Source organism: Acipenser ruthenus, chromosome 4 (assembly GCF_902713425.1).
Source record: "Acipenser ruthenus chromosome 4, fAciRut3.2 maternal haplotype, whole genome shotgun sequence".
Lineage (NCBI taxonomy): Eukaryota > Metazoa > Chordata > Actinopteri > Acipenseriformes > Acipenseridae > Acipenser > Acipenser ruthenus.
Genome location: NC_081192.1, coordinates 22,617,902 through 22,639,515, shown reverse-complemented (window position 1 = coordinate 22,639,515; position 21,614 = coordinate 22,617,902). Strand labels below are relative to the sequence as shown.

Sequence of the window (21,614 nt, the reverse complement as noted above, 5' to 3'; positions counted from 1 at the left end):
AAATACAAAATTGAGTTGCACAATAATGTGGTCATACTTGCCCCACTGATGTTCACCATTAAAGGTCCACGGTTTCTGCCTTGTGTTTTGTCTCTCCATTTCAGTGAATTCATGATTCATTTGTCTATTTATAAGCAGATTTTGTTATTGACCATACAGAGTCCATCTTACCTATGCTCAAATGGGTTGGATGTACAGTAATGGATACCACAAAACAAAAGAATGCATTTACAATGTATTTACAATTTTACTGATGGCAGCCTGAGTGTTTTTCATTTTTTCTCAACAGTTTTTTTCAGATACCTTAACCATATAAAAGGACATTGTGTGGCATTTAAATGGATATTTGATATAGAGATATTGCTTCTAGGCCTTAAAACATAGCAGTTACAAAGGAAAACAGTAATGCAACTGAGGTGAGTTTTAAAACCACTGCATACTCGCACATATATGCTGCAGTTCCAAATCAATAAACTCAACCAAATTTGCTTAATATTGCAGAAAGAACTGTCTCTTGAAAGGCCAAGAGTTTAGCATAATAATGCGTGTTACAAAATAAGTAATTTTCAAATAAAAATGGATTGTTCACTAATACGTTTAAAAAAAAAAATTGAAAATATTTCACACAGAACACATCGCACCATAAACCCTTTAACCACTGTAAGACAGCAGGGAGGGGGTTAAATCCTCCTCGCAGAAAAAACATGTGCGTAGGCACCTTGTGGGTTTGTATTGTTTAATTGTTTAATTGTTTTATTGTTAATTATCACCTGCACCTGGCTATGATTGTAAATTAGAGCCACGTGCAGGGTTTATAAGGAGAGCAGTCAGTCTGCTCCTGGCTGCTGAAGCCCGACTGTGCTGGTGTGTGGGTACAGCCGTAATTTAAAAGGAAAAGGTAGTGTAGAGCCTTTTTGTGTGTGCTGTGTTGTTTATTTTGTGTTACAGGTAAACAGCTTAGCTGTCCTGTCTTTTAGTTTAGGTTCCTGTTTTGTTTAGTCAGTGCTCCAAAAGAGCTAGGTGTTTGTTTTGTTTATTTTGTTTTTGTATTTTCATTACAAATAGCGCAACCTCGCTTTCAGAAATCCATTTCTGTGTGTTGGGTCGTTGTTTTTAAAGGGGCAACGAACTGCGGTGAGGGCGATTCTTTTACACCACCTATACTTAGCGCAATAAAACCCCAGTTGTCTGTCTAAATAAAATCATCAATGTACTTAAAATGTGCAAACATACAGTAATACTAAGATGTCAGTAGTATTTTGAATAACCCTACTAACATGAAAGACTCGTATTGTAGCTGCTGTTTCTTAAAAAACACGTGCAAAATACCCCAGCAACGCAAACTAACACATTTATTTTGGTGTAATACCTGATCTGTTCACCCACTATGACAAAATCCACAGACCACTTCTTAAAAATGCATTGAAAACAATGCAGTTCCATCCTCAAACTCCTTTCATCTGGCAATGTTGATTGTGCCTATTCCCAAAATCATGCTGCTGTGGTCTGGTCTGCCCATTTTTGTTTTTATAAATGTATTCTTTAAAAAGCAATACTTTTTTAACCAAACTAACTCTAAAACATCTATCCAGAATGCAAATCTTGATGTATTAAATTAATCAAACATGTCTAGAACTGATTAACTCAGTTCTGGAAAACAAAGATGACCGTGCAACAGCTTCATTGATCATTTGTACTGTGCACTGCCAGTGGTTGTACAAAAAAGGAGAGGCTGTGGGAATGTCAAAAAAAATACAATTATTAAAGCTCAAGAGGGTTGTTTGCGTGTTCATTTCTTGTACATTGCGTTATTATTAAAATTCATGTGCAAAACAAAGTTGTTTTTTTTTAGTTTTTTTTTTTTATTTTTTTTTAAAGTTTGTAAGTTTGTACATGAGTTGGGATTCGTGGTAGTTTGGATTTTAAAAACAACTAACAATTGTAGCAAAATATGGCTTTTTGACAGTTCTTTTTTGTAGGCATTCAAAGTAAAGCTGCAACTGTGGCAAAAACGAATGACAATGCCGTTATGAAATCTTCCCACTTCTGTCTGAATTTATTGAAAAGAGGAGTTTGATGTCTCCATGTGACGGGGTACCCCCCGCCACAGGGTGTATTTGGTTTATTTGATATAGTTTGGGTTATGTAGCACGGGTGATGTAAAATATATATTTGTATTTGGGCACAAGTGTTTCACATGCAGACTGTGCCTGGACTCAAGCAATCAAGCTAGGCACAGCTTCATAAGAGGAACAAATCTTTCACTCAGGGTTAGTGTATTCCAAGGCAGAACGAGAGTCGGGAGGTAAAGCAAAAGAAAACATAAAAATAACAATTTCTATGCAAGCTGGTTATAAAACAGCGCAGTACTTGTTTTATTTAGTGTTTGTTCTGTGTCTGTTTTGTTTGTCTGTTTTGGCCATTGTGCCATTGTTTTGAAGTGTTCTGTGCTGTGTGTGTATGCATCCTTCATGGTCTGACGTCACCCGCAATACATCTTGCCAAATGTGGTGTCAGAACATGGTATAACAATGCATCCAGAGACTCAGGCCAGTAACAGTATTGCGGGTGAACATTTTTTTAAATAACTTTTTTTGGGGTGTGTTCGGGGGGAAAAAAAAGAGAAAATGAAGACAGGAAAAAGCGAGGGAGGTGCTGCCGGCCCGAGTGGAGGAAATGGACCAAGGGCTAGATGGCTGCCTCACCTGCCTGAAAGGGGAAGAGTGGTGCTTCGCCTGTGCCGAGCCCAGGTACTCCACCGTGTGCGGCCTCTTTCACGGGGGCTCCAGTGTGTGAGGAGTGTGGGGAGTTTGGGCACATTTATGGAGAGTGCCCATGGGCAGACCCCTTCTTCAAGGAGGCTTACTTTGGCCAAGAGGTAGAGTCATGTGAAGAAAGGCACTCCAGCCAACAAAGGCGGATTCCCCAACTTTCGCAGTGTTTCCTTCTCCCTCCCTTCCAGACAACTGCCCCCTCCAAGCGGTAGAGGAGGAAGAGAACCAATTGCTGGCCCCGAGAAGAAAGAACCCACTAGGGAGGAGCCTGAGCATCCAGTGCCCACGAGGGGGAAGCATGAGTGCCCAGCGCCCACGAGGGGGAAGGATGAGCGTCCAACACCCTCGAGGGAGATCTTTGACTAGCTGATGGACCCTGAGGGGAACTTCCAGGAGGCCCTTCCAATGGCGATCAACCTGCTGTGGGCCAGAGATGGGGAGCAATGGGAAGCCTGGGAGCAGCAACATCGCCCGGCATCCCTCCTTAACATCGCAGCCATGGTTTTCGATTGCCTGGCTGCAGGAATGGGATGATCCCCACTATCTCCAGTCCCATTGGGAAGAGCCACGCCTAATTCTGCACCACAGGTAGTAGACACGTCTACGCCAGAGCCAAAAGGATAGCTGCACCAGTCCCCAGCAACCGAAGGAGAGCTGCACCAGTCTCCAGTGACCGAAGGAGAGCCACAACTGGCCCCAGCGACCGAGGGAGAGCCGCACCAGTCCCCTGCAACTGAGATAAAGCCACACCAGTCCCCGTTGATAGAGGGAGACTACCCGCTGCTACTGCCTCCATCACCAGGGGGAAGACTACCCGCTGCTCCCACCTTTGCCGCCAGGGAGAGACTACCCGCTGCTGCCGCCTTCGCTGCCAGGGGGATACTACCTGCTGCTCCCGCCTCCACCTCTAGAGGGAGAATACCTGCTGCTTCCGCCTCCACCGCCAAGAGGAGACTACCTGCTGCTCCCACCACCACCCGAGGGAGACCACTTGTTGCTCCCGCCATCACCACCGGAGGAGCTGAAGCTATCTCCCGAGGGTCAGCTCCTGCCTTGTCCTGCAAAGCCTGCAACGCCTAGGGCTGCCAAGCCGAACTGCCAAAGGCTGCCAAGCCTGCATAGGCCACGCCATTGCACCAATGCCCCCCTGAAATAAAAAATGTCCCGCTGAAATTCTCTTAATGCGCCTGTGTGTCCCCCTTCCCAGACCAGACACAATACCAATAAGCAGTAGATTAATGCATTTTGTATTACCATGACATGTCTGACAACAGGCTAATCTTTTTTACTTGTTTGTTTACACTTGGGTTTTCATAATTAAACTCCCGTGTTTTTATTCTCCAGTCCAGTAGAATGTGCTCACACTCTCAGTCAGTTTCACAGTAAAGCCTGGACGACATTAGGCTTGTTAACAACGTGGCCCATCGCAAATAGTATCCCTGTTAAACCCAACTATTACTTCTGGAAGAATAAGTAATCATTTTCGGCAGTGACTTTTGAAATGCAGATTATTATATTTGCGAAACAAAAACCGCATCATTGACTAAAAAAAAAAAAACGTAGCCTACGGTACCACCTGGAAGTTGGTTACTTATTCCCGGTTCCTTATTTGCGATGTAGTTGACAAAGCAGCGCGTCCTTTTTCTATGTGTTTTAAATCACTTACACATCTTGCTCAATTAATATATTGCCACTATTTAAAAAATAATCGCTCCTTCTTTAAAAAAAAAAAGAAAATATTAATAACAAATCTGTATCAGCAGCATAATATTGTGATGTGTATTATTAAGATGTGTAAGTGATTTAAAACATATAGAAAAAGGCCGCGCTGCTTTGTCAACTACACCGCGCAAATAAGGAACCGGGAATAAGTAACCAACTTCCAGGTGGTGCCTACGGTAACGTTATAAAATATGTGAAATGTGTATATATATATATATATATATATATATATATATATATATATATATATATATATATATATATATATATATATATGTACACACACACAGTGTATGTGATTTTATACAGCACTGTTTCTTGCACTGAGAAAACACCACTGGAATCGAATAAAGGAAATTATTATGTAATACAGTTCACGTGCAGTCACGGTTTTGGTAAATAGCATTTTCAAAACCATATCATTATGTGCAGTATTAAAATAAGTAAAAATATATATATATATATATATATATATAGCAAATCCACAAAACCAACGAAATATATTGTATATTTAACATTTTATTTAAAAATATTATTAAAAAATAAAGCAACAATTGCTTTGAAAACTGTGCAAAATATTTACTTGGGGGCTAAGAATGAAAAATGTAAACAAAAAAAATGCAATTTTTTTTTATATGGAAATTGTTAAAATAAAGGGGAAGCTGGAAGGTAAGAATTTACCAGTCAGGACAATGGCATTTAAATACGACTACTATTAAACTGTATATTAATGTGGTTTCTTCTAGCAGTTTTCAAACTGGGGTATGCGTACCCCTGGGCTACGTGAGAAATTCTGAAATGGCAGACAACGCATTTTATTTAGTACCACTTGCCAATCTATTGCAAACTTTTTCATGTAATCAACGTTTAGTTGCTAACACCAGTCTGACGACCTGTGACGGAGCGTTCAGTGCACACACGACTAATTTACATATTATATATGTACGTTTTAAATAAGCCCTGTTTAAATGTCATATAAACAATTGGTCTGTCTGGGGAAAAAAAAAATTAAATATTTTAAAACAACTAAACGCCTAGTCTTTAACTCCATTTTATTTCCTGTGCGTGTTCGAGCCTGCAAATCGATATTTATTTTTTTCAATGACCCGATTAAAGTTTATTGTAACTTAAGTATTACATTTCAAAATACAGAATGTATGACCAATCAGAAACCAAAGTATTGCCATGCGTTACGTCTGGTGTGAGAGTTAAGAGTTTTTAGCTTTCAATCCAGTGAAAAAATATGGATTGTTGGCTCAATACTAGAACATTACTAGCAAAGGGCGATCAAGACGAAATACCGTTAGAGATTAAAAACGCTAAAAATGTCTTGCGACTGAAGCTCTCTCCAATTTCCCTGCCATCATCAGTCAGTTGTGTGGTAACAAGCAGGGACATCCATCACATACTAGGCAAGCGTTTTATTATTGTTTTTTTTTTTTTTAAATTAGCATCAGTACTGTACGTTTTAATCACCAAGGATTTAAAAATGCCAATAATATGTATTCGTAATAAGGTCAGCTGTAGAGATGCGTGGACAGTGAACTTTTCTTTGCCTTTTCTCTAATTTTATTATCAATAAAAATACATGATTGCCATTTGCTATCATGGAATAGTCTTATGTCATTTCTGAGTGATTGAGGCGAGCACGGAGGCATCGTTGATTTTAATTAATTAATATTTACAATAAAATGATGTTTCCAAAAACTAGAAACCTGTCTGAGGGACTATTTTTAGCTAAAAGTAAATACAATATATATTTTTTCTTTTATAATACTGTAAATTTTATAATTGTATCCATCACACACGCCAAGGCTTGTGCGTTTTGTTGTATCATGTTATTGTACAGACCTTTTTTTCTGTTTTCATTTTATGACTATCTCAGTGGACTACATTTTTTGGAAAGGGGTATGCAGCTTAAAAAGACTGAAAACCCCTGTTCTAATGTGATGTGGTACAATTAATATCCTTTACTCAGTGATACACCAGCATGACTGTGACACATTTCCCACTATTTTCCCCAAACGTGACAATGAGTATTGTAGAGACACCTTGGTTGTATCTACAGCTTTACAGTTTTATTTTTTATTCAGAAACAAAAGGTCAGTAAACTCTGCTGGCATATTTAAAAACAAACAAAAATAAGAAATGGTGGTTGGTGCTGAATCAAACATATTGACCCCCTCACTGAAGAAAATGGCCCCCTAAAATTTTGAGAGGGGGCCACATTGTCCCTCAGTCTGTAAGTCCTGGAGCAAGCACTGTGTTTTGTTTTGTCTAACTCTTTTGTTTATAATAAACTGCACATCAGCGCTTCATTCATACCTCAGTGCTGTGTGTGTGTGCCTCCTTCCTGGTCTGACGTCACCTGTAAGCCATCTTGTCGCACTCCATTACCAAACAGGCAATTGACCAACATTTAAAAGCCCTTTACGATAAGTTTCAGGACTACTTTCCAAGAAACCCTCATGATGAATATGGCTGGGTTGTTGAGCCTTTTGCCATGGACGTAGCAAATCTCTCTTTGCCATACCAACTGGAGTCACAGCTCATCGATCTGTCATGACCTCTCAATAAAAGTTACAATTTACCTCTGAAAAAGTTGTGGCTTCTTGCTGTAGGCAAATACCCAGAACCTTCTGGTAAGGCAATTTCAATCTTACTGCCATTCACCACCACCTATCTGTGTGAAGCATCATTTTCAAACAAAATACAGAAACAGGCTGCGTATAGGTAACATGTAGCGTAGTGTCAGTAGTGGCTAGCCTAATCTTTGCCAGGTTGTTATAGTATGTTTGCAATGCTTGATGTGGAATTGAAAATTAAAACTGTTATTTAGTATGTTGCAACAGAGTTTTAAATTGATATGTTAGTTTAATACCATTTTTTACTAATAATTAATTTGATAAAAGCAAGCATTTTAGCAACCTGTAAAACTACCAAAGCCTGAATGCTTATATAGTGTAGTGTAGTTACACATCAATGAAACGTTGCTTTTTGACTGGTTAAGAAGTATTTAAGTTAAAATACTGAATAGCGAATAATTCTGGGTTGTGGGTTCATTATTCTTGTGTTCATTTGGGTCGCCAAACACTGCTGTAGGGTATACACCAGAGGTGAAGGTTTCTTATCAGAACAGGTTGCATCTGCTTTCCCATGACTGCTTAATAATAGCAAAAGTACCCATAATGACACGTATGTTTAATACATTTTAAACTAAAAGGTAAAATATCAGTTTAAATGTCAATAGCATGTGATGACTGAAACAGAAAATGATGCAGAGTGAATCTAAACCATTAATCTAAAATTGATACAGTGAATCTGTGTATTGGCTTTTTTTATCTTTTCTCAGCCGATCAAATCAGTATTTGGATGGATTTATTTTCTCTGAAAGAATATTAACATGCAAATTAAAAAGCCATAATACACTGAGTTTATAAAAAGTACTCTATCACAAATTAATCAGATATACTTGAGTTAAACCTTGTGTAGCCCAAAGGGATTGAAACTGATTCTCATCTAATAACTAGGAAATGCATTGTGTTTATTCCTGTGTCTGTGAATTAATACATTTAAAGCTTTCCAGTGTGAGTAAAAAATGCCAGCTGTCAGTATGCTAAGATTGGAGGTGCAGTGTCAGGAGACAGTCTCCCTGTGCTGCTTGAAAAGCAAAGCAGTTTGTTTTCTATTCTCGAGAAGTGGTGTTTCTTATTCCAATGTTAAATCAATAGCTGCATGTCCATAGCAAATGAGATATCTGAATGTAGTAAAGACCTCAGTGCCATAAATGAGGCTTCATGCTCCCCTGTGTATATGACATGCCTCATGTGATTTCTTCAGACTCCATCTGTAACTGCCTCAGCACAGACGGCAACAAGCCCAACTTACAGTAAATATACAGAACCTGATTAATATCTTTGCATAAGCACCACTGTACAGTATATTGAAAATAGACACACATATTCGCCAGTCCTATACATGTAAGTCTACTTTAACTATGTTCCACATTTCCACAGTCACTTGATTGGGAACTTTAGCATGTACATGTAAAATGCAATAATATTATGAGACATGTTTACCCCAATGCTACTGGCCTGATTGACTGCTTTCCATATCCTGCTCTGTAGTCTAGCCAGGCACTAAGCTCCTCAAAGCGCCTGAAGCTGTTCTCCTTCCTCCTCTCCCACAACCCACACAGTAACAGAAATGACCCACTATGAACACGCTCCAGCTCCCACACTGCATTGTATTCAGCTGCCAGATCTGCAGCATAAAAAATGACCTGACAAACTTGAGGAGCCATTTCAGTAAATAACTGTCTAGTTTACCTGCCTTTATTCCGGAATTCTTCATGATAAAAATCATTTTCTGATAGAGCTAGACTTTTAAAAGTGGACTTTTCAGAATCTGTTAAAGGTGTTTAAAGCTCAACAAACAACCTGTAACACACTAGAAGACAGAATGGAGTACCTGCTACTTAATCTGGCTTAAAGCCTTAAAAACATGATATGTTCGGTAGCAAATCAAATAATATAACTAGTTGCTTGTGGTTATAGAACAGAACTTAAAACGTAAAACTTTTGTGTTATGCTTGAAAATAATGTCTATCGTAACCATGACCTTTAATGACCTACATGTGTATTATATCATTTTTCTATCACTGTTTTGTATATATATATATTGTCATGTGCACTCTGCGTTGAAGGTTTATTAGAATATGGATAGGAGATTTCCTGTAACCTGATTGGTCAATCAGGCAGGCTTAAATCCTGATTAAGCCCACCCGAATGTTAGTTTTCAAACTTTGTTTATTCATCGTTCCAAATCAATCCGCCTGAAAATCTATATACTGTATGATAAATAAATAAATCGGTTAATAGCTCAGGATGAGCATTTAAAATCTTAAAATTCTATTTATAAACACAGACGTAAACCAACACAGTATCTAACAAACAACCAATAACTAAAAACATGTTTTAAATAACTAAAAACATTTTTGGAGCACAAACTATAAAATAATGGTTACTTACTGAGCTTGACTATGACGAGTGTGATGGAAACAGTAGTAGCAGGGTAGTAAAGAAAACCGTAGCGACTCAACACTGCCTTCTAGACATTCTACAACAACAAAGAAAAAAGAAACAAGACTAAAACTGTAGAACAAACACAGTGGGCTGTTCATCTATTTAAAAGCTGGCTATCAGAAAGGAAAAGAAATGACAACTTTGAAAATGAGACTCCACAACAACTAAATACTACACTATCAGGGATAAATCGGCACCTTAATAACCCTTGCTTCAGTAAAAACTGTAATATTATGAACGACTCTGAGTATACAAGTTCCAACAGTGTACTGAAAGCAGTGATTAAGAAAATGAGGCATGCAAGCAAAGACAAAACAGCACATCATGATGCATTAACAAAACAAGACCTTGACAAAATTAAATGTTCACTTTCTACAGATACTCCGAAAGGTCACGCAGAGGCAGAGACTGCTATCACCTAAATCCTTTTCAATTATGCAAGGTGAACACGGGCTGAAATATGCCACTCTCTCCTTTAACAAAGAAACTAAAAATCACAAGCAAACCAGTGACCGCTTCAAGAGTAACTACCATGGAAGGATGTACGAAACACAATATAAAAATCCAGTAAAAACCTTCATTAAATACATGAATAAATGCCCCGATGAAGCAACATGTTTTTATTTACAGCCTAAAATTAATTTATCATCTGAAGAACTCTCTTCTACCGATATATGGTACAACCCACTTCCTCTTGGAAAAAACACCTTAGATAACATGATGCCAACATTAAGTAAATTGGCCATCCTGAGTAAAAGGTATAGAAACCACTGCTTGCGGTCCACCGCAATACAACTATTATCTAATGCCGGTCTAGAATGCTGACAAATTATAGCAGTAACCGGACATAAAAATGAGTCTTTGTTTAAAAGTTACAGGGCACCGGATGAAAAAAGAGACAAACCTGGTCTCGCATATTGACAGAAGGAGGAGAAAATGCTAATATTACAATACCATTACCTGATCTGAATTTTCCAAAAGAGACTTACAATCCATCGATATGACAGTTTCAAGAAATGAACTTTCGTCCAGCATGTTTTCCAATATGCTGAGCAATTGTACCGTTAATGGAAACATTCACATCAATAACTACTAAATAATTCAAGGCATCCGATTTAAAATGCAGGCCTATTTTACTAAAATGAATTTAAAAATAATCTTACCTGTTTATCGTTCACTTCAGTGTTATTGTTTTTCCTACTACTTTATATAGTTTTGTTTTATTTGTAAGTTAGCCTATATCTCCCGTGAAATATACGATGGCTTCAGGTTTGGATGTTTCGCAAACAACCATCGTCCAGTCACATTGGCGGAATGCCGCAGCCTGACAACAACTATTGTCCAATTACATTAAACGGAATGCAGCAGCCTGGCGTAATTCTAAACAGACAGCATAACAAAATGTAATCAGCCACAACAAAACCTAGTTCTTGATAAAGTGATAAAGTCACAAAATACTATCATTTTTTTATTTTTTATTTTATTTCATTTATAACGTATCCATATTCTAATAGCATTTGAGCCCTCAGGAGCGGGCTTAATCATGTGGTAATGCCCTTTTCGTTACATTAATGCCCTTGCCTACGGCTCAGGCATGTAACTGCACGAGGTGGGCATTACCACACGATTAAGCCCGCTCCTTCGGGCTCAAATGCTTAATCAGTACAGTGGTAATTGAATAGTACTGCACAGCCCCTGCAATGCATGTGTACTAGGACTGTTTTTCAGCCAAGATTACCAAATGAGGTGTGAAGTTGTAAGAAAAATATGTTTTTTTTTATGCAGTCGAATTTCACCTAAGGGAGAAGTGATTGGATCGCCAGACCAAATGTTTCAAGCAGTGATTGCAATCAGGGAGCAATTACATGTGGACACTTTGAATTACTGTAGGTGACGAAGGCAGTGCTGGAGATTAGAGAATGGATTGTTTTCAAGGTCGTCTCTTATGTCTGCTTTGACCGTTTCCTGTCCTATTCCCTGTAACCTCCTGAGAGCTTTCTACTGAATGCTGAGTTGCTGTGCCTGCCAGAGTAGGAGCAGCTGTATTCTGTGCTTTTGAGTTTTAGACTGGCAGATCTTTTTACAAAAGTCCATTTAGGCATGGATTCGATTTCAACATGCTATACTGAAGCACTCTTAACTCATAAAATCAGGACCCCCAACCCCCCCTAGTTTTGTATTGCTGTTCATTAAAATAATAACAAAATCTTCTATTTATGTTGCACTTACATTTTGTATGATCTTGGGGCTTCAGAATCAAGGTTATTGTCTGAATATTTATAATTAGTCTATTCAGTTGATTTATGTATATGGCAGCAGATTTTAAAGAGTGAATTGGTACAGTAGGGGAGTGAAATATCAGAGCTATATTAAGTAATGCATTCTTGTTGTTGTTTAGATTCACTCTGTATCATTGTCTGTTTCAGTCATTACTGAGAAATCTGTTGCCCAGTTGATTTATGATTCATGGTGTACGATTAAAAGGAGGTGGCATTGTTTTGAAATATAATGCTGTGATACGGACAGCCCAGGACATGTCAAAGGTAACAAAATGGGTTTCTTGTAAACTTTGCATTTTGTTCTGTAACACTTTAGCTACTGTGTAAATGAAGTGTTACCTGTATCCTGTTTTCAGCTTTCCTTATACTGTTTCTTTCAGAGGTGTATCAGTTTGTGCTAGAACTTAATACTTATAGAATGTATCAGAGTAGAAAAAGACTAACTGGTACAGTATTTCTTACTGATCAGACACTGTCTTAAGTTTGATCATGTTAATTTAGATTTCAGTTAAAAGCTGACCAGTTACGCTTTTCTTAACCATTGGCGATTGGGCCACAGCATAGCCACTTCGTAAATAGGCTTTTAAAGATCTCTTATGAACAGTTTATTAATGTATGTCTTGTTTCATAGTTTGATAATGTATTCAGATTATAATGCGTACAACATATAATGATGCCTAATAATGTATCATTAACATAGTATTTTCCACTGTTGCAAGCTTTATAGCATGCCCTTTGGTTTTCTACCTCCTTTCTAATCCTAACTCTTGTTACGTATGGCTAAACCCGGAGACATTACCTCTTTTATCTAAAATCATTTAAAGCAGTGTCACAATGACTGCACAGCTAATCACAGCTCTGTATTGAGCGACAATGTATTATGCTTTACCACAAGGCAACTGATGTTCAAGTATACGCTTCTCATGTGCTTTGTTGTAATATAATTCTAAAGTCTTATTAAACCAGACTGATGGTAAAGCATTTCATTACTGAGGGACCACAGTGATTATGTTCTAAGACAAATCAGTTTGGGGGGTGGGTGAATGATCCATTAACTAATAAAGCATCCAATGTACAAGTTTACCTTACTAAATTTGCCCTGTAATTTTGCAGTTGGCTCTGTTTATGCTCATGCTTATACTATGTTTTATATTCTAGTTTTTACTCATAGGGACACCCCTGCTGGTTTGTGTGGCTGGGGAGGGGGAGGGGGAGGGGGAGGGAGGTTTGGGGTGGAATGTACTGTATGTTAGCTATTTTACCCAACTTAAACAACGCAAACCACCTCACATGCAACAGTACCCTAAATGTTAATATATTTTCTAGGAATGCTGAACAACTAAGGGTGACGTATTTATTGCCCTTGTAACCCAAATCAGCCCCTTGAGTACTAAACTTCATGGAATTGCTGAATTGATTTTAATTAGCAGCACGTCCCATGAGTTGGGTAAAACAGGCAACACATGTCCCACCCCCAGCACCACAAATCAGTAGGGCTGTCCCAGTAATTCTGAACATTACTGTGTGTACTAAATGTTCATGTTCTTTTACCACAGACTACTGCAGAAATGAATGGTGTACTGTCCCCTATAAAAGTTTACCATAGTGAAGCCATAGCAAAATGTAATAAAGCATAGTAAAGCATAAGTAAGTACCGTGAAAAATAGCAACATATGGTAAGCATATTACTAAACATGGCAAACCAAGTTAAACTATGATAAATGCATAGTATAGCTATGGGAAAACCTTGGTAAACTGCAAAAGTACCATGCAAAAAATAAAGTGAGATTTTGTATAATGCAGTGTGCAGGATTTTTCTATTTACTTCTAAATAAACAAACAAAAGTAAATGTTTTAACAAAACAAACCACTCAAAACAAAAGGGCACGTTGGCCAAACAAATAAACAATAACAGTAACAAGTAGTATTGTGCTGGTGCAAAGCCAGCACGTCTAGCAATTGTTATCTCTATTTAATAATTTTACCTCCTAACTCCTCACTCGTTCTCCACTCTCGAACACTCTCGAGCTTGGATTGGGTCTTTTATATCTGTGGCTGGAGCCTTAATTACCTATTACCAATAAAAACAAGGGTCTGGGTCTAAATATTCTACAATAATCATCAATGACCCACATAAGCTAGAGCAGTACAGTGAGCTTCTGGGCAATAAACACAACAATCCTGCCTACATGCTGGACAATAAATACATTACAGCATCATAATTCCAAATTCCTAACACCAATGATTTCCATTCTCCAATCCTGCAGCTGGCATTTCAAACACATGCTGCTTTCAACTGAGGAGAATAAATCTGGGTTTGTACTTGCATTATATAATCTTATATTTTGAAAGAAATATGTAGAACACCTAAAGCAACTGAATCTGCAAGCACCAATTTGCTTGGAGATGCAAGAAAAGAAAGATGAATTAGACAAGAATATTAAAAAAAACAGCAACTCAACCTAATCTTTTAGCTACACATAGAAAATGTATCTTTATTTTGGTCTAACATTGTCAGTGCAGAGGGCTTTGAATTGCATATATTATTAGGGAAACAAAATAATGTATTAACGTTCATAATGCAAAAACATGATATTTACAGACAGATTAAACCTACAGCTCCGGTTTGGTATTGGGACGAGAAAAGATTGGGTTTTACAGACGGGTTTCATGGAGCAGAAATTCCAGAAGTCTTCCAAAAGGGTGTGCACTTGTATCTACTTAATATCACTGTACATTCGAGTTCAATGCAAAGTCTGTATGCCGTATGCGCAGAGGTTATGATACCATGTTTGAGAAATTCCACCACAAAACCATGGTATGCGTTGTAAAAGGTGGCATAATCAATTGACCAGAACTATCTTTGTGTGTTTCATTGTAGACATTCCAACTGCTAGGCAATTTTGAAACCAAAGTCGATGAACAAAATATAAGTTGCTAGGCAGCATAAGCACATAGGCCTCTAAATTAAAGTTTAATATCTGGAGCTCATGTTTATGCCTCCTGTTCTTATTTTTTGATATGCAGTACACCCTTAGACGAGTTAACAGAACCTGATTTTTTTTATTGTGGTTCACCCCTTATACATGAACTAGTGTTTAGAACAAGCTTCTTACTTGCCGGTTCTGTTGTATCCCTGCAATATCATGTTCAAAATATCCACCAGTGTTTTTATATATTTATACATAGGATGTGAATTAATCAACAGGTTGTAATGCAAGCGGTGATTTTATCTGTTACATTTACTGATGATATTCAGCTGAAGTTTAACCAAAAGTGCATCAGCAATGGTAAGTGTTCTGTATTGCTTTAACCTTAATATTAGAAAGTGTTTATTGTTACAGTACTGCGATATGCAACTGACCAAACCAAAAAGTCTCAAAAAACACAATCAGCCAATAATTTGTAAAAAGCAGTGATAAAGAAGCTATTTTGGTCCATCAAAAGATGTATGTTCTCAACTCCACAGCCTTATAATATCTGAAAATCAAAATGAGCTCCTGATGCAGGCTGTTACTTTGTCGTTTTCACTCATTTAGAATACTGTAAAACAAAAACATTTCACAAGCAAGAAATGTTTGCTAATTTCGCATTTATTATAAATCTGCAAAATTAATGTTCTGTGAAATATATTATTCATATATGTGCCGAACATTAAAAGAAAAAGTAGTGCAAACATTTAATGCAGCAAAAATTGACCTTAAAGGCCAAGAGCGAAATTAAGTTGCCGCAAAAAAAATAATCCTGTTTTACAGTAGTAATGGTTATTGATTTAGATGCACAAAAAGCATTTACCTCATCCCCAAAATGTTTTAATCGAGAGATGGATTCAAACCTATTATAACTACTGCGCTCAATTGTAGATTTCAGCACCTGGACAGCGTCAGTAAAGCCTATCACTGACCAGGAATTTTTTTTTTTGTTAGTTTTTTTATTTAGCAGACGCCTTTATCCAAGGCGACTTACAGAGACTAGGGTGTGTGAACTATGCATCAGCTGCAGAGTCACTTACAATTACGTCTCACCTGAAAGACGGAGCACAAGGAGGTTAAGTGACTTGCTCAGGGTCACACAATGAGTCAGTGGTGGAGGTGGGATTTGAACCGGGGACCTCTTGGTTATAAGCCCATTTCTTTAACCACTGGACCACATTTCTGACAGATATTCTAATTGGTGCTGTTACAATAGATAACTGGTTTTTGCTGCAGTACTGTATCAATAAGCACTTTCAAATATTAGGATTAAAGGATAAATGTTGTGATAGGTACTGCTTTTTGGGGTCAGTTAGAGATTGCAGAATTGTAACAATAAACATTTTCTTATAGGCTATTAAGGTTAAAGCGATATGAAACAATTTGTAATATTTAGAAAAAGTAATTACTTACCATTGCTGATGTAATCTCCCATAGAGCTTGGTGAAGCTTACAGTCTTATTACTACCATGTAAGTGAGTGTAATAAGACTGTGACGTCACTGCTGTAATCGATTACAGGCCACGGCAGTGACATCATCACCCTGTCAGAATTCTAAACAAACTGAGAACAAATGGCACTCAAGATTTCTAGTTGTCAATGATACTGAGGTGGATAGTTTTATTCATTACGAGAGACACAATACGTGCAAAACAACAGTTTCTCAAAAAAAGGGGAAAGGGAAATGCTCCTCACTGGGTGACTCTCTCACAGATGACAAAATAAATCTGCTGTTTGCTTCAGGAACAATCGAAATGGCAGACTTGGCAGCCCTCCTGAACATGGTATTTTTTTCTTGATGGTCTCGATTTCGCGCTCTGGACCAAGGAGCAGCACTACCTCATTTCTCTGAATACCGACTCACTTGGAAACAAGTTTCTACAATATTCAGAGAGACAAACCAAGACGCAGTCTGGGGACAACACAGGAGACATACGGTCTCTGAAACCAAGAATGTACAGCAACACCTAAAATCGGCCCGGGACCCAATCAACGCCTACAAGCGTTCTCTCTATAGAGAGAACCGGATGCAGGAAATGACAACTCCGTATTCCCCTACTACCTTGCACCAAACTTGATGCTGAAAGCAAGAGGATGTCGCTATGGTTCAAAAATATGAGACTGGCCATAAACAAAATAAGGCAGATGATGCACAACATGCAGGTCTCTGCAGACCTGCCAATATTTGTGTTTGTGTGTTCGGTAATTTACAGCTCGCCATATATAATAAAGAATTAAGTATAGGTAAGTGTGTGTAATCAAGCCTGTTAAGCGTTTCTCTGGGTTCTGGGTGAGGGACGCAACCTATGGTCTTGTGGCGTCCGATGTCCCATAACCCCACGAAGCCCTTAACAGGCTTGATAAGGCGACACGCAATGTTTAATATCATTAAACTATGTTAAACAGCATGTCCTGACTAGAAAAAAAAGTTTTAAGCATTATGTAGTACCATAATTGCTGTGCATTACTGAAGATACTTTATACAACCAAAAATCCAATGCATACATTTAAACATATACAGGCTAACTTCACTATAACAAACTCTTCTTATAACGAACACTCATTTTTAACGATCCCAATAAAAAGAAAATGCAAATTAGCCCTATTAGAATGATCACGATCTCAGTACTGGCTGACACTGAACTTTCTCCAGTATCAAGTGTGTTATTCTCTCAGTGAAAACAAACACCATGGTTGACTAATTCAAAGATAACGCTAATTCAAAGATGACCTATTGTAGTACGAATCATGCATGATGAATGCAATCGTTGCCTGTCAGTCATCTTCACACAAACTGCAACCAGCCAACGGGCGTGAGGAGCAATCTACGCTGGATAGTTTTTTTAAGAGAAAGAGAAAATTATTCAGCATGTAAGTGTACATTCTTTCCTTTTTCATTTACTGTTTTCTTTTAAACACATCACTGGGGGGAATTAGTGTTGGTGTAATTTCTATGTGGAAACTGTGCGTTACCATAGTTGGTTGTGTCACATGACCTGTTTGTTTACTTTCTGTTTTGTGTTTAATAAATCCTGTGCGCCTGTGCCGGTGTTTCAGCTCCAACTCCTCTGTCTTGCAATGCGGTTACCCACACATGTGACATGAGTACCTTGTCACAATACTGTTTAAACATTGATCAATGTGAAGGAATCTTCATAAAAATACTATATATTGATGTTCAATTCAAATTTGCCGTTTTGTCATATTTCTGATACAGAAAAATACCAAACCCTATTATTCTCCAGGTTCCAGGGGGGTTTGTTATAGTGAAGTTAGCCTGTATTTTAATGAACAAATTAACAGAAACCACAAATTACAACAGACAGAAAAATGCTAATTATGTAGCTGTTCTTGTGTACATGTATTCTTTAGCTGCAGTTATAGCTTAGTGATATTATAGACGCAGAAAGGTTACTTTAAGCAAATCAGGTGTTATGTTTATGTAACAGGGTGAGCAGCCCTGTACATTGTTTTGTTTATTTATTTTTAGATCGGGGTCTCCCCCTCCGCCCCTGTGCAGTGTATTGTGTATTTATTTTGTATTATTTTTATTGTATTATATTTATGACGGCGAAGCGCCGCCGTGTTATTGTTTTGTTTATTTTTAAAACGTGTCCTGGCAGAGGCGAGATCGGTGCTCGTCCTCTGCCAGGAGAAGTGGAAAAACTCGTGCAGAAGGTGGCCATCTCCCGAATTAATTAAGTGATTAATTTTGTTGCTAATCGGGAGATGTTCACCTGTTATAAAAAGCCTGCAGCTCTCCAGCTCAAGGTGGGTGTTTGGAGCGAGAGGAGAGAACGAGAGGAGAGAAACAAGTGTAAAATTAACATAGGAACAGTGAAGGCAATCTGCCCAGCCTGACCTGTGTTTTATTTATTTTGTGTGCGTGATTTGTTTTTGTTAAACCTTTTATTTTTGCTCTGCGAGCAAGTGTTTTTGTATAAATATTTTATTTATTTTTTTGTTTAATAAAACAGCAGCCAGCCGATTCTTTCTTTAAAAACTGCAATACTTACCCGGTGTCAGTTTGTTTTCGTGCCTGCTTCTGCCGTGACGTCACCACTCATCCACCCTGTCACAGTTTATATTACACTTTACATTGTGACCATATGCAGATGACAACTAAAGCTCCCATTCATCGTCTGGTTAGTGCAGTAACATTAAAAACATCAACATTTTCACAGGGGCATACAACCCCACCTCACCTTAAATTATTTTTTCCACAGCAACAGCGCATTGCCCGGGTGATGTCGGGCAAACCTGTTTTCTTTTTCGTTTTTTTTCATTCTTATGTATGAGACTGAAAATATTGAAAGATGTGAATAATTACAATTTCATGGGCAACACAACTGCTAATATGCTCATTCAGGCACCAGGGATGCTTGTAATTTTCCTTCTGTAAGCTTAATAACTTGGTTTTGTGTCTAATAATTTATGCAGATCCATGGTCTCTTTTTCTCCCCTGCTAACTTACATTTCTTGTATGTCATTTCAGGAGTACTCTGGAACTTATCCTCATGTGATGCACTGAAGATGCCAATCATCCAGGATGCCCTTGCTGTACTGACAAATTCTGTGATAATCCCCCACTCCGGCTGGGACACCACTCCACACCAGGAGGATCGCAAACTGCAGCTCCATTCATCACAGGTGCTGCGCAACGCCACAGGGTGCCTGAGGTCAGTCTCAAAACTTTATTTTTTATTTATTTTTTTTATAAATTTAGTTGTTGCCAATAATTTTATTTTCTCACAATTTAGAATGGCCAATTATTTTTTAAGCTCAGCTCACCACTACCACCCCTGCTCTGACTCTGGAGGGCGAAGACGAACACACGCTGTCCTCTGAAGCGTGTGCCGTCAGCCGACCGCTTTTTTTCACACTGCGGACTCACCATGCAGCCACCCTAGAGCTACAGCGTTGGAGAACAACGCAGCTCTCGGGCAGCTTACAGGCAAGCCTGCAGGCGCCCCGCCAGACTACAGGGGTTGCTGGTGCGCGGTGAGCCGAGGACACCCTGGCCGACCTAACCCTCCCTCCCCCGGGTGACGCTCGGCCAATTGTGCTCCGCCCCCCTGGGAGCTCCCGTCCACGGTTGGCTGTGGAATAGCCTGGACTCGAACTCAAAGAGAAAAGATCCTGATTCAAATTATGTATCAAATGCCCAAACTCATGCCCCTTTATTCAATATGGTCTATCAAACAGTATATTGTTATGTTAACCTGTTTTAAAAAAATAATTGGGTAATAAATGCCCTATATTCCCAGTTACCAGCTTCTTATCTCTAGTAGTTAAGCCTTACTGCACTTGCGCTTTTGGGTTTCATCAGTCAAAAAGGCAAAGCTCTCACAACACCAAAGTGTCAATACCATTATTTGTATCTACCTATTCTAACCCACTCTCACTGACAAGACCCCAATCTAATCCATATAGCCACTCTGCTATGCAACCCATATGTTCAGTCAAGGGGACATTAAAATAACCTGATTGAACCAACACAAAACAGGAACCCATTCCAATTACTACCAGTGTGGCAGTGCACTCCCTGTATGTTTGACTGAAAACAACATAGGGAGTACCCTCCTGAGGTCAGCTTTTTGATAAGAAGTTAAGGAACCATTTCCAGTTCAATACACGCTCAAACAACAGAACATGACTGGTTAAATATATTAGGTCTGACTCACAGCTGTTCTAGTACAGGACTCTTCCATCTGACATGAACATACGTGTCTTTTATTCTTAAATGAAAAAAAAAAAAACCTGTTAAGACTGGCTTTAATCAGAACCTTTGCAGCAGGTTTCACAATGTGAATGCTGTGCTTTTCTGGGCTCATTTCAACCAACTGTGGTGCTGTTAGTCACAGTTCCTGCACTACAGAATTGGTGTTTAACTTGAATGACATCCCAGAAACAAGAAGTCCAAATGGGCAGTATTTCACAGAATACAGGCAACCCTAACAGTTAGTTAGTTTTACAAATTGGAAATATCATCACTGGCTAAAATATAATCAATGTAACATTAGACCATTAGACTGCTGATATGGAAATGTGCTGTAAGATAGCTGTTTTGTCCTGAGGTAAATGACAGCATTTCCCATCTGATAATGGTGTTGATATGCTGTAAGTGTACTCCTGCAATGCTGCCTGGCAATTATCTACACAAAGCTATCATTGCCTTGTTGCCACAGATCCATACCACTGTTAGAGTTTGAATTTACTGGTGCAGCTTGTCAGCTTAACCGCAGTATATACTTTTAGTAACCAAACAAGAACCTATTCTCTAGTGTTTATTATTATTATTATTATTATTATTATTATTATTATTATTATTATTATTATTATAATAAACATGGTGAACTGTAATGTTCATATTAACTGTAAACTGCAGAGTTTAACAGTCATAAGTTGCTGCCTCCATTCATGTTGCATTATTAGGTTCTAATACTGTAAAATAGTGTCTATTAGATAATGTATTCAATAAATCTGTTCACACACAGGCACCGTTTTTTCAAATTCTAAACAAAATGATAAGAATATTTCTGAAATCATACAGGGAAATAGGTTGCATGCTTTTTAATAGGTGTGTGTTTCTTTTAAAAAATGTATCCAGAGTTCCAATTGTATTGTGAGAACATAGTAATATACATGTCAGTAATATGTCCACAATTGATAAACCTCAAACGAGTGAAGGACGGTTGGTTGCAATGCAAGAATAGCCCCAGATGGAACTTGAACATAAGGACTGGAGCAAAGTAGAGCTCCTGGCACACCTTCCAGATTGGT

General features: G+C 38.3%; 1 protein-coding gene across 9 annotated transcripts in view; it reads left to right on the top strand.

Moving 5' to 3' along the window:
* The window catches only part of LOC117400196 (catenin delta-2-like), a 366,132-nt gene that overhangs the window by 262,752 nt on the left and 81,766 nt on the right, over positions 1-21,614 (top strand). For all 9 annotated transcript variants that reach the window (XM_059022195.1, XM_033999746.3, XM_059022197.1 and 6 more), the window contains one exon: positions 19,327-19,510. In XM_059022195.1, coding sequence (XP_058878178.1) covers positions 19,327-19,510 — 184 coding nt within the window. The remainder of the gene's footprint in view (positions 1-19,326; positions 19,511-21,614) is intronic.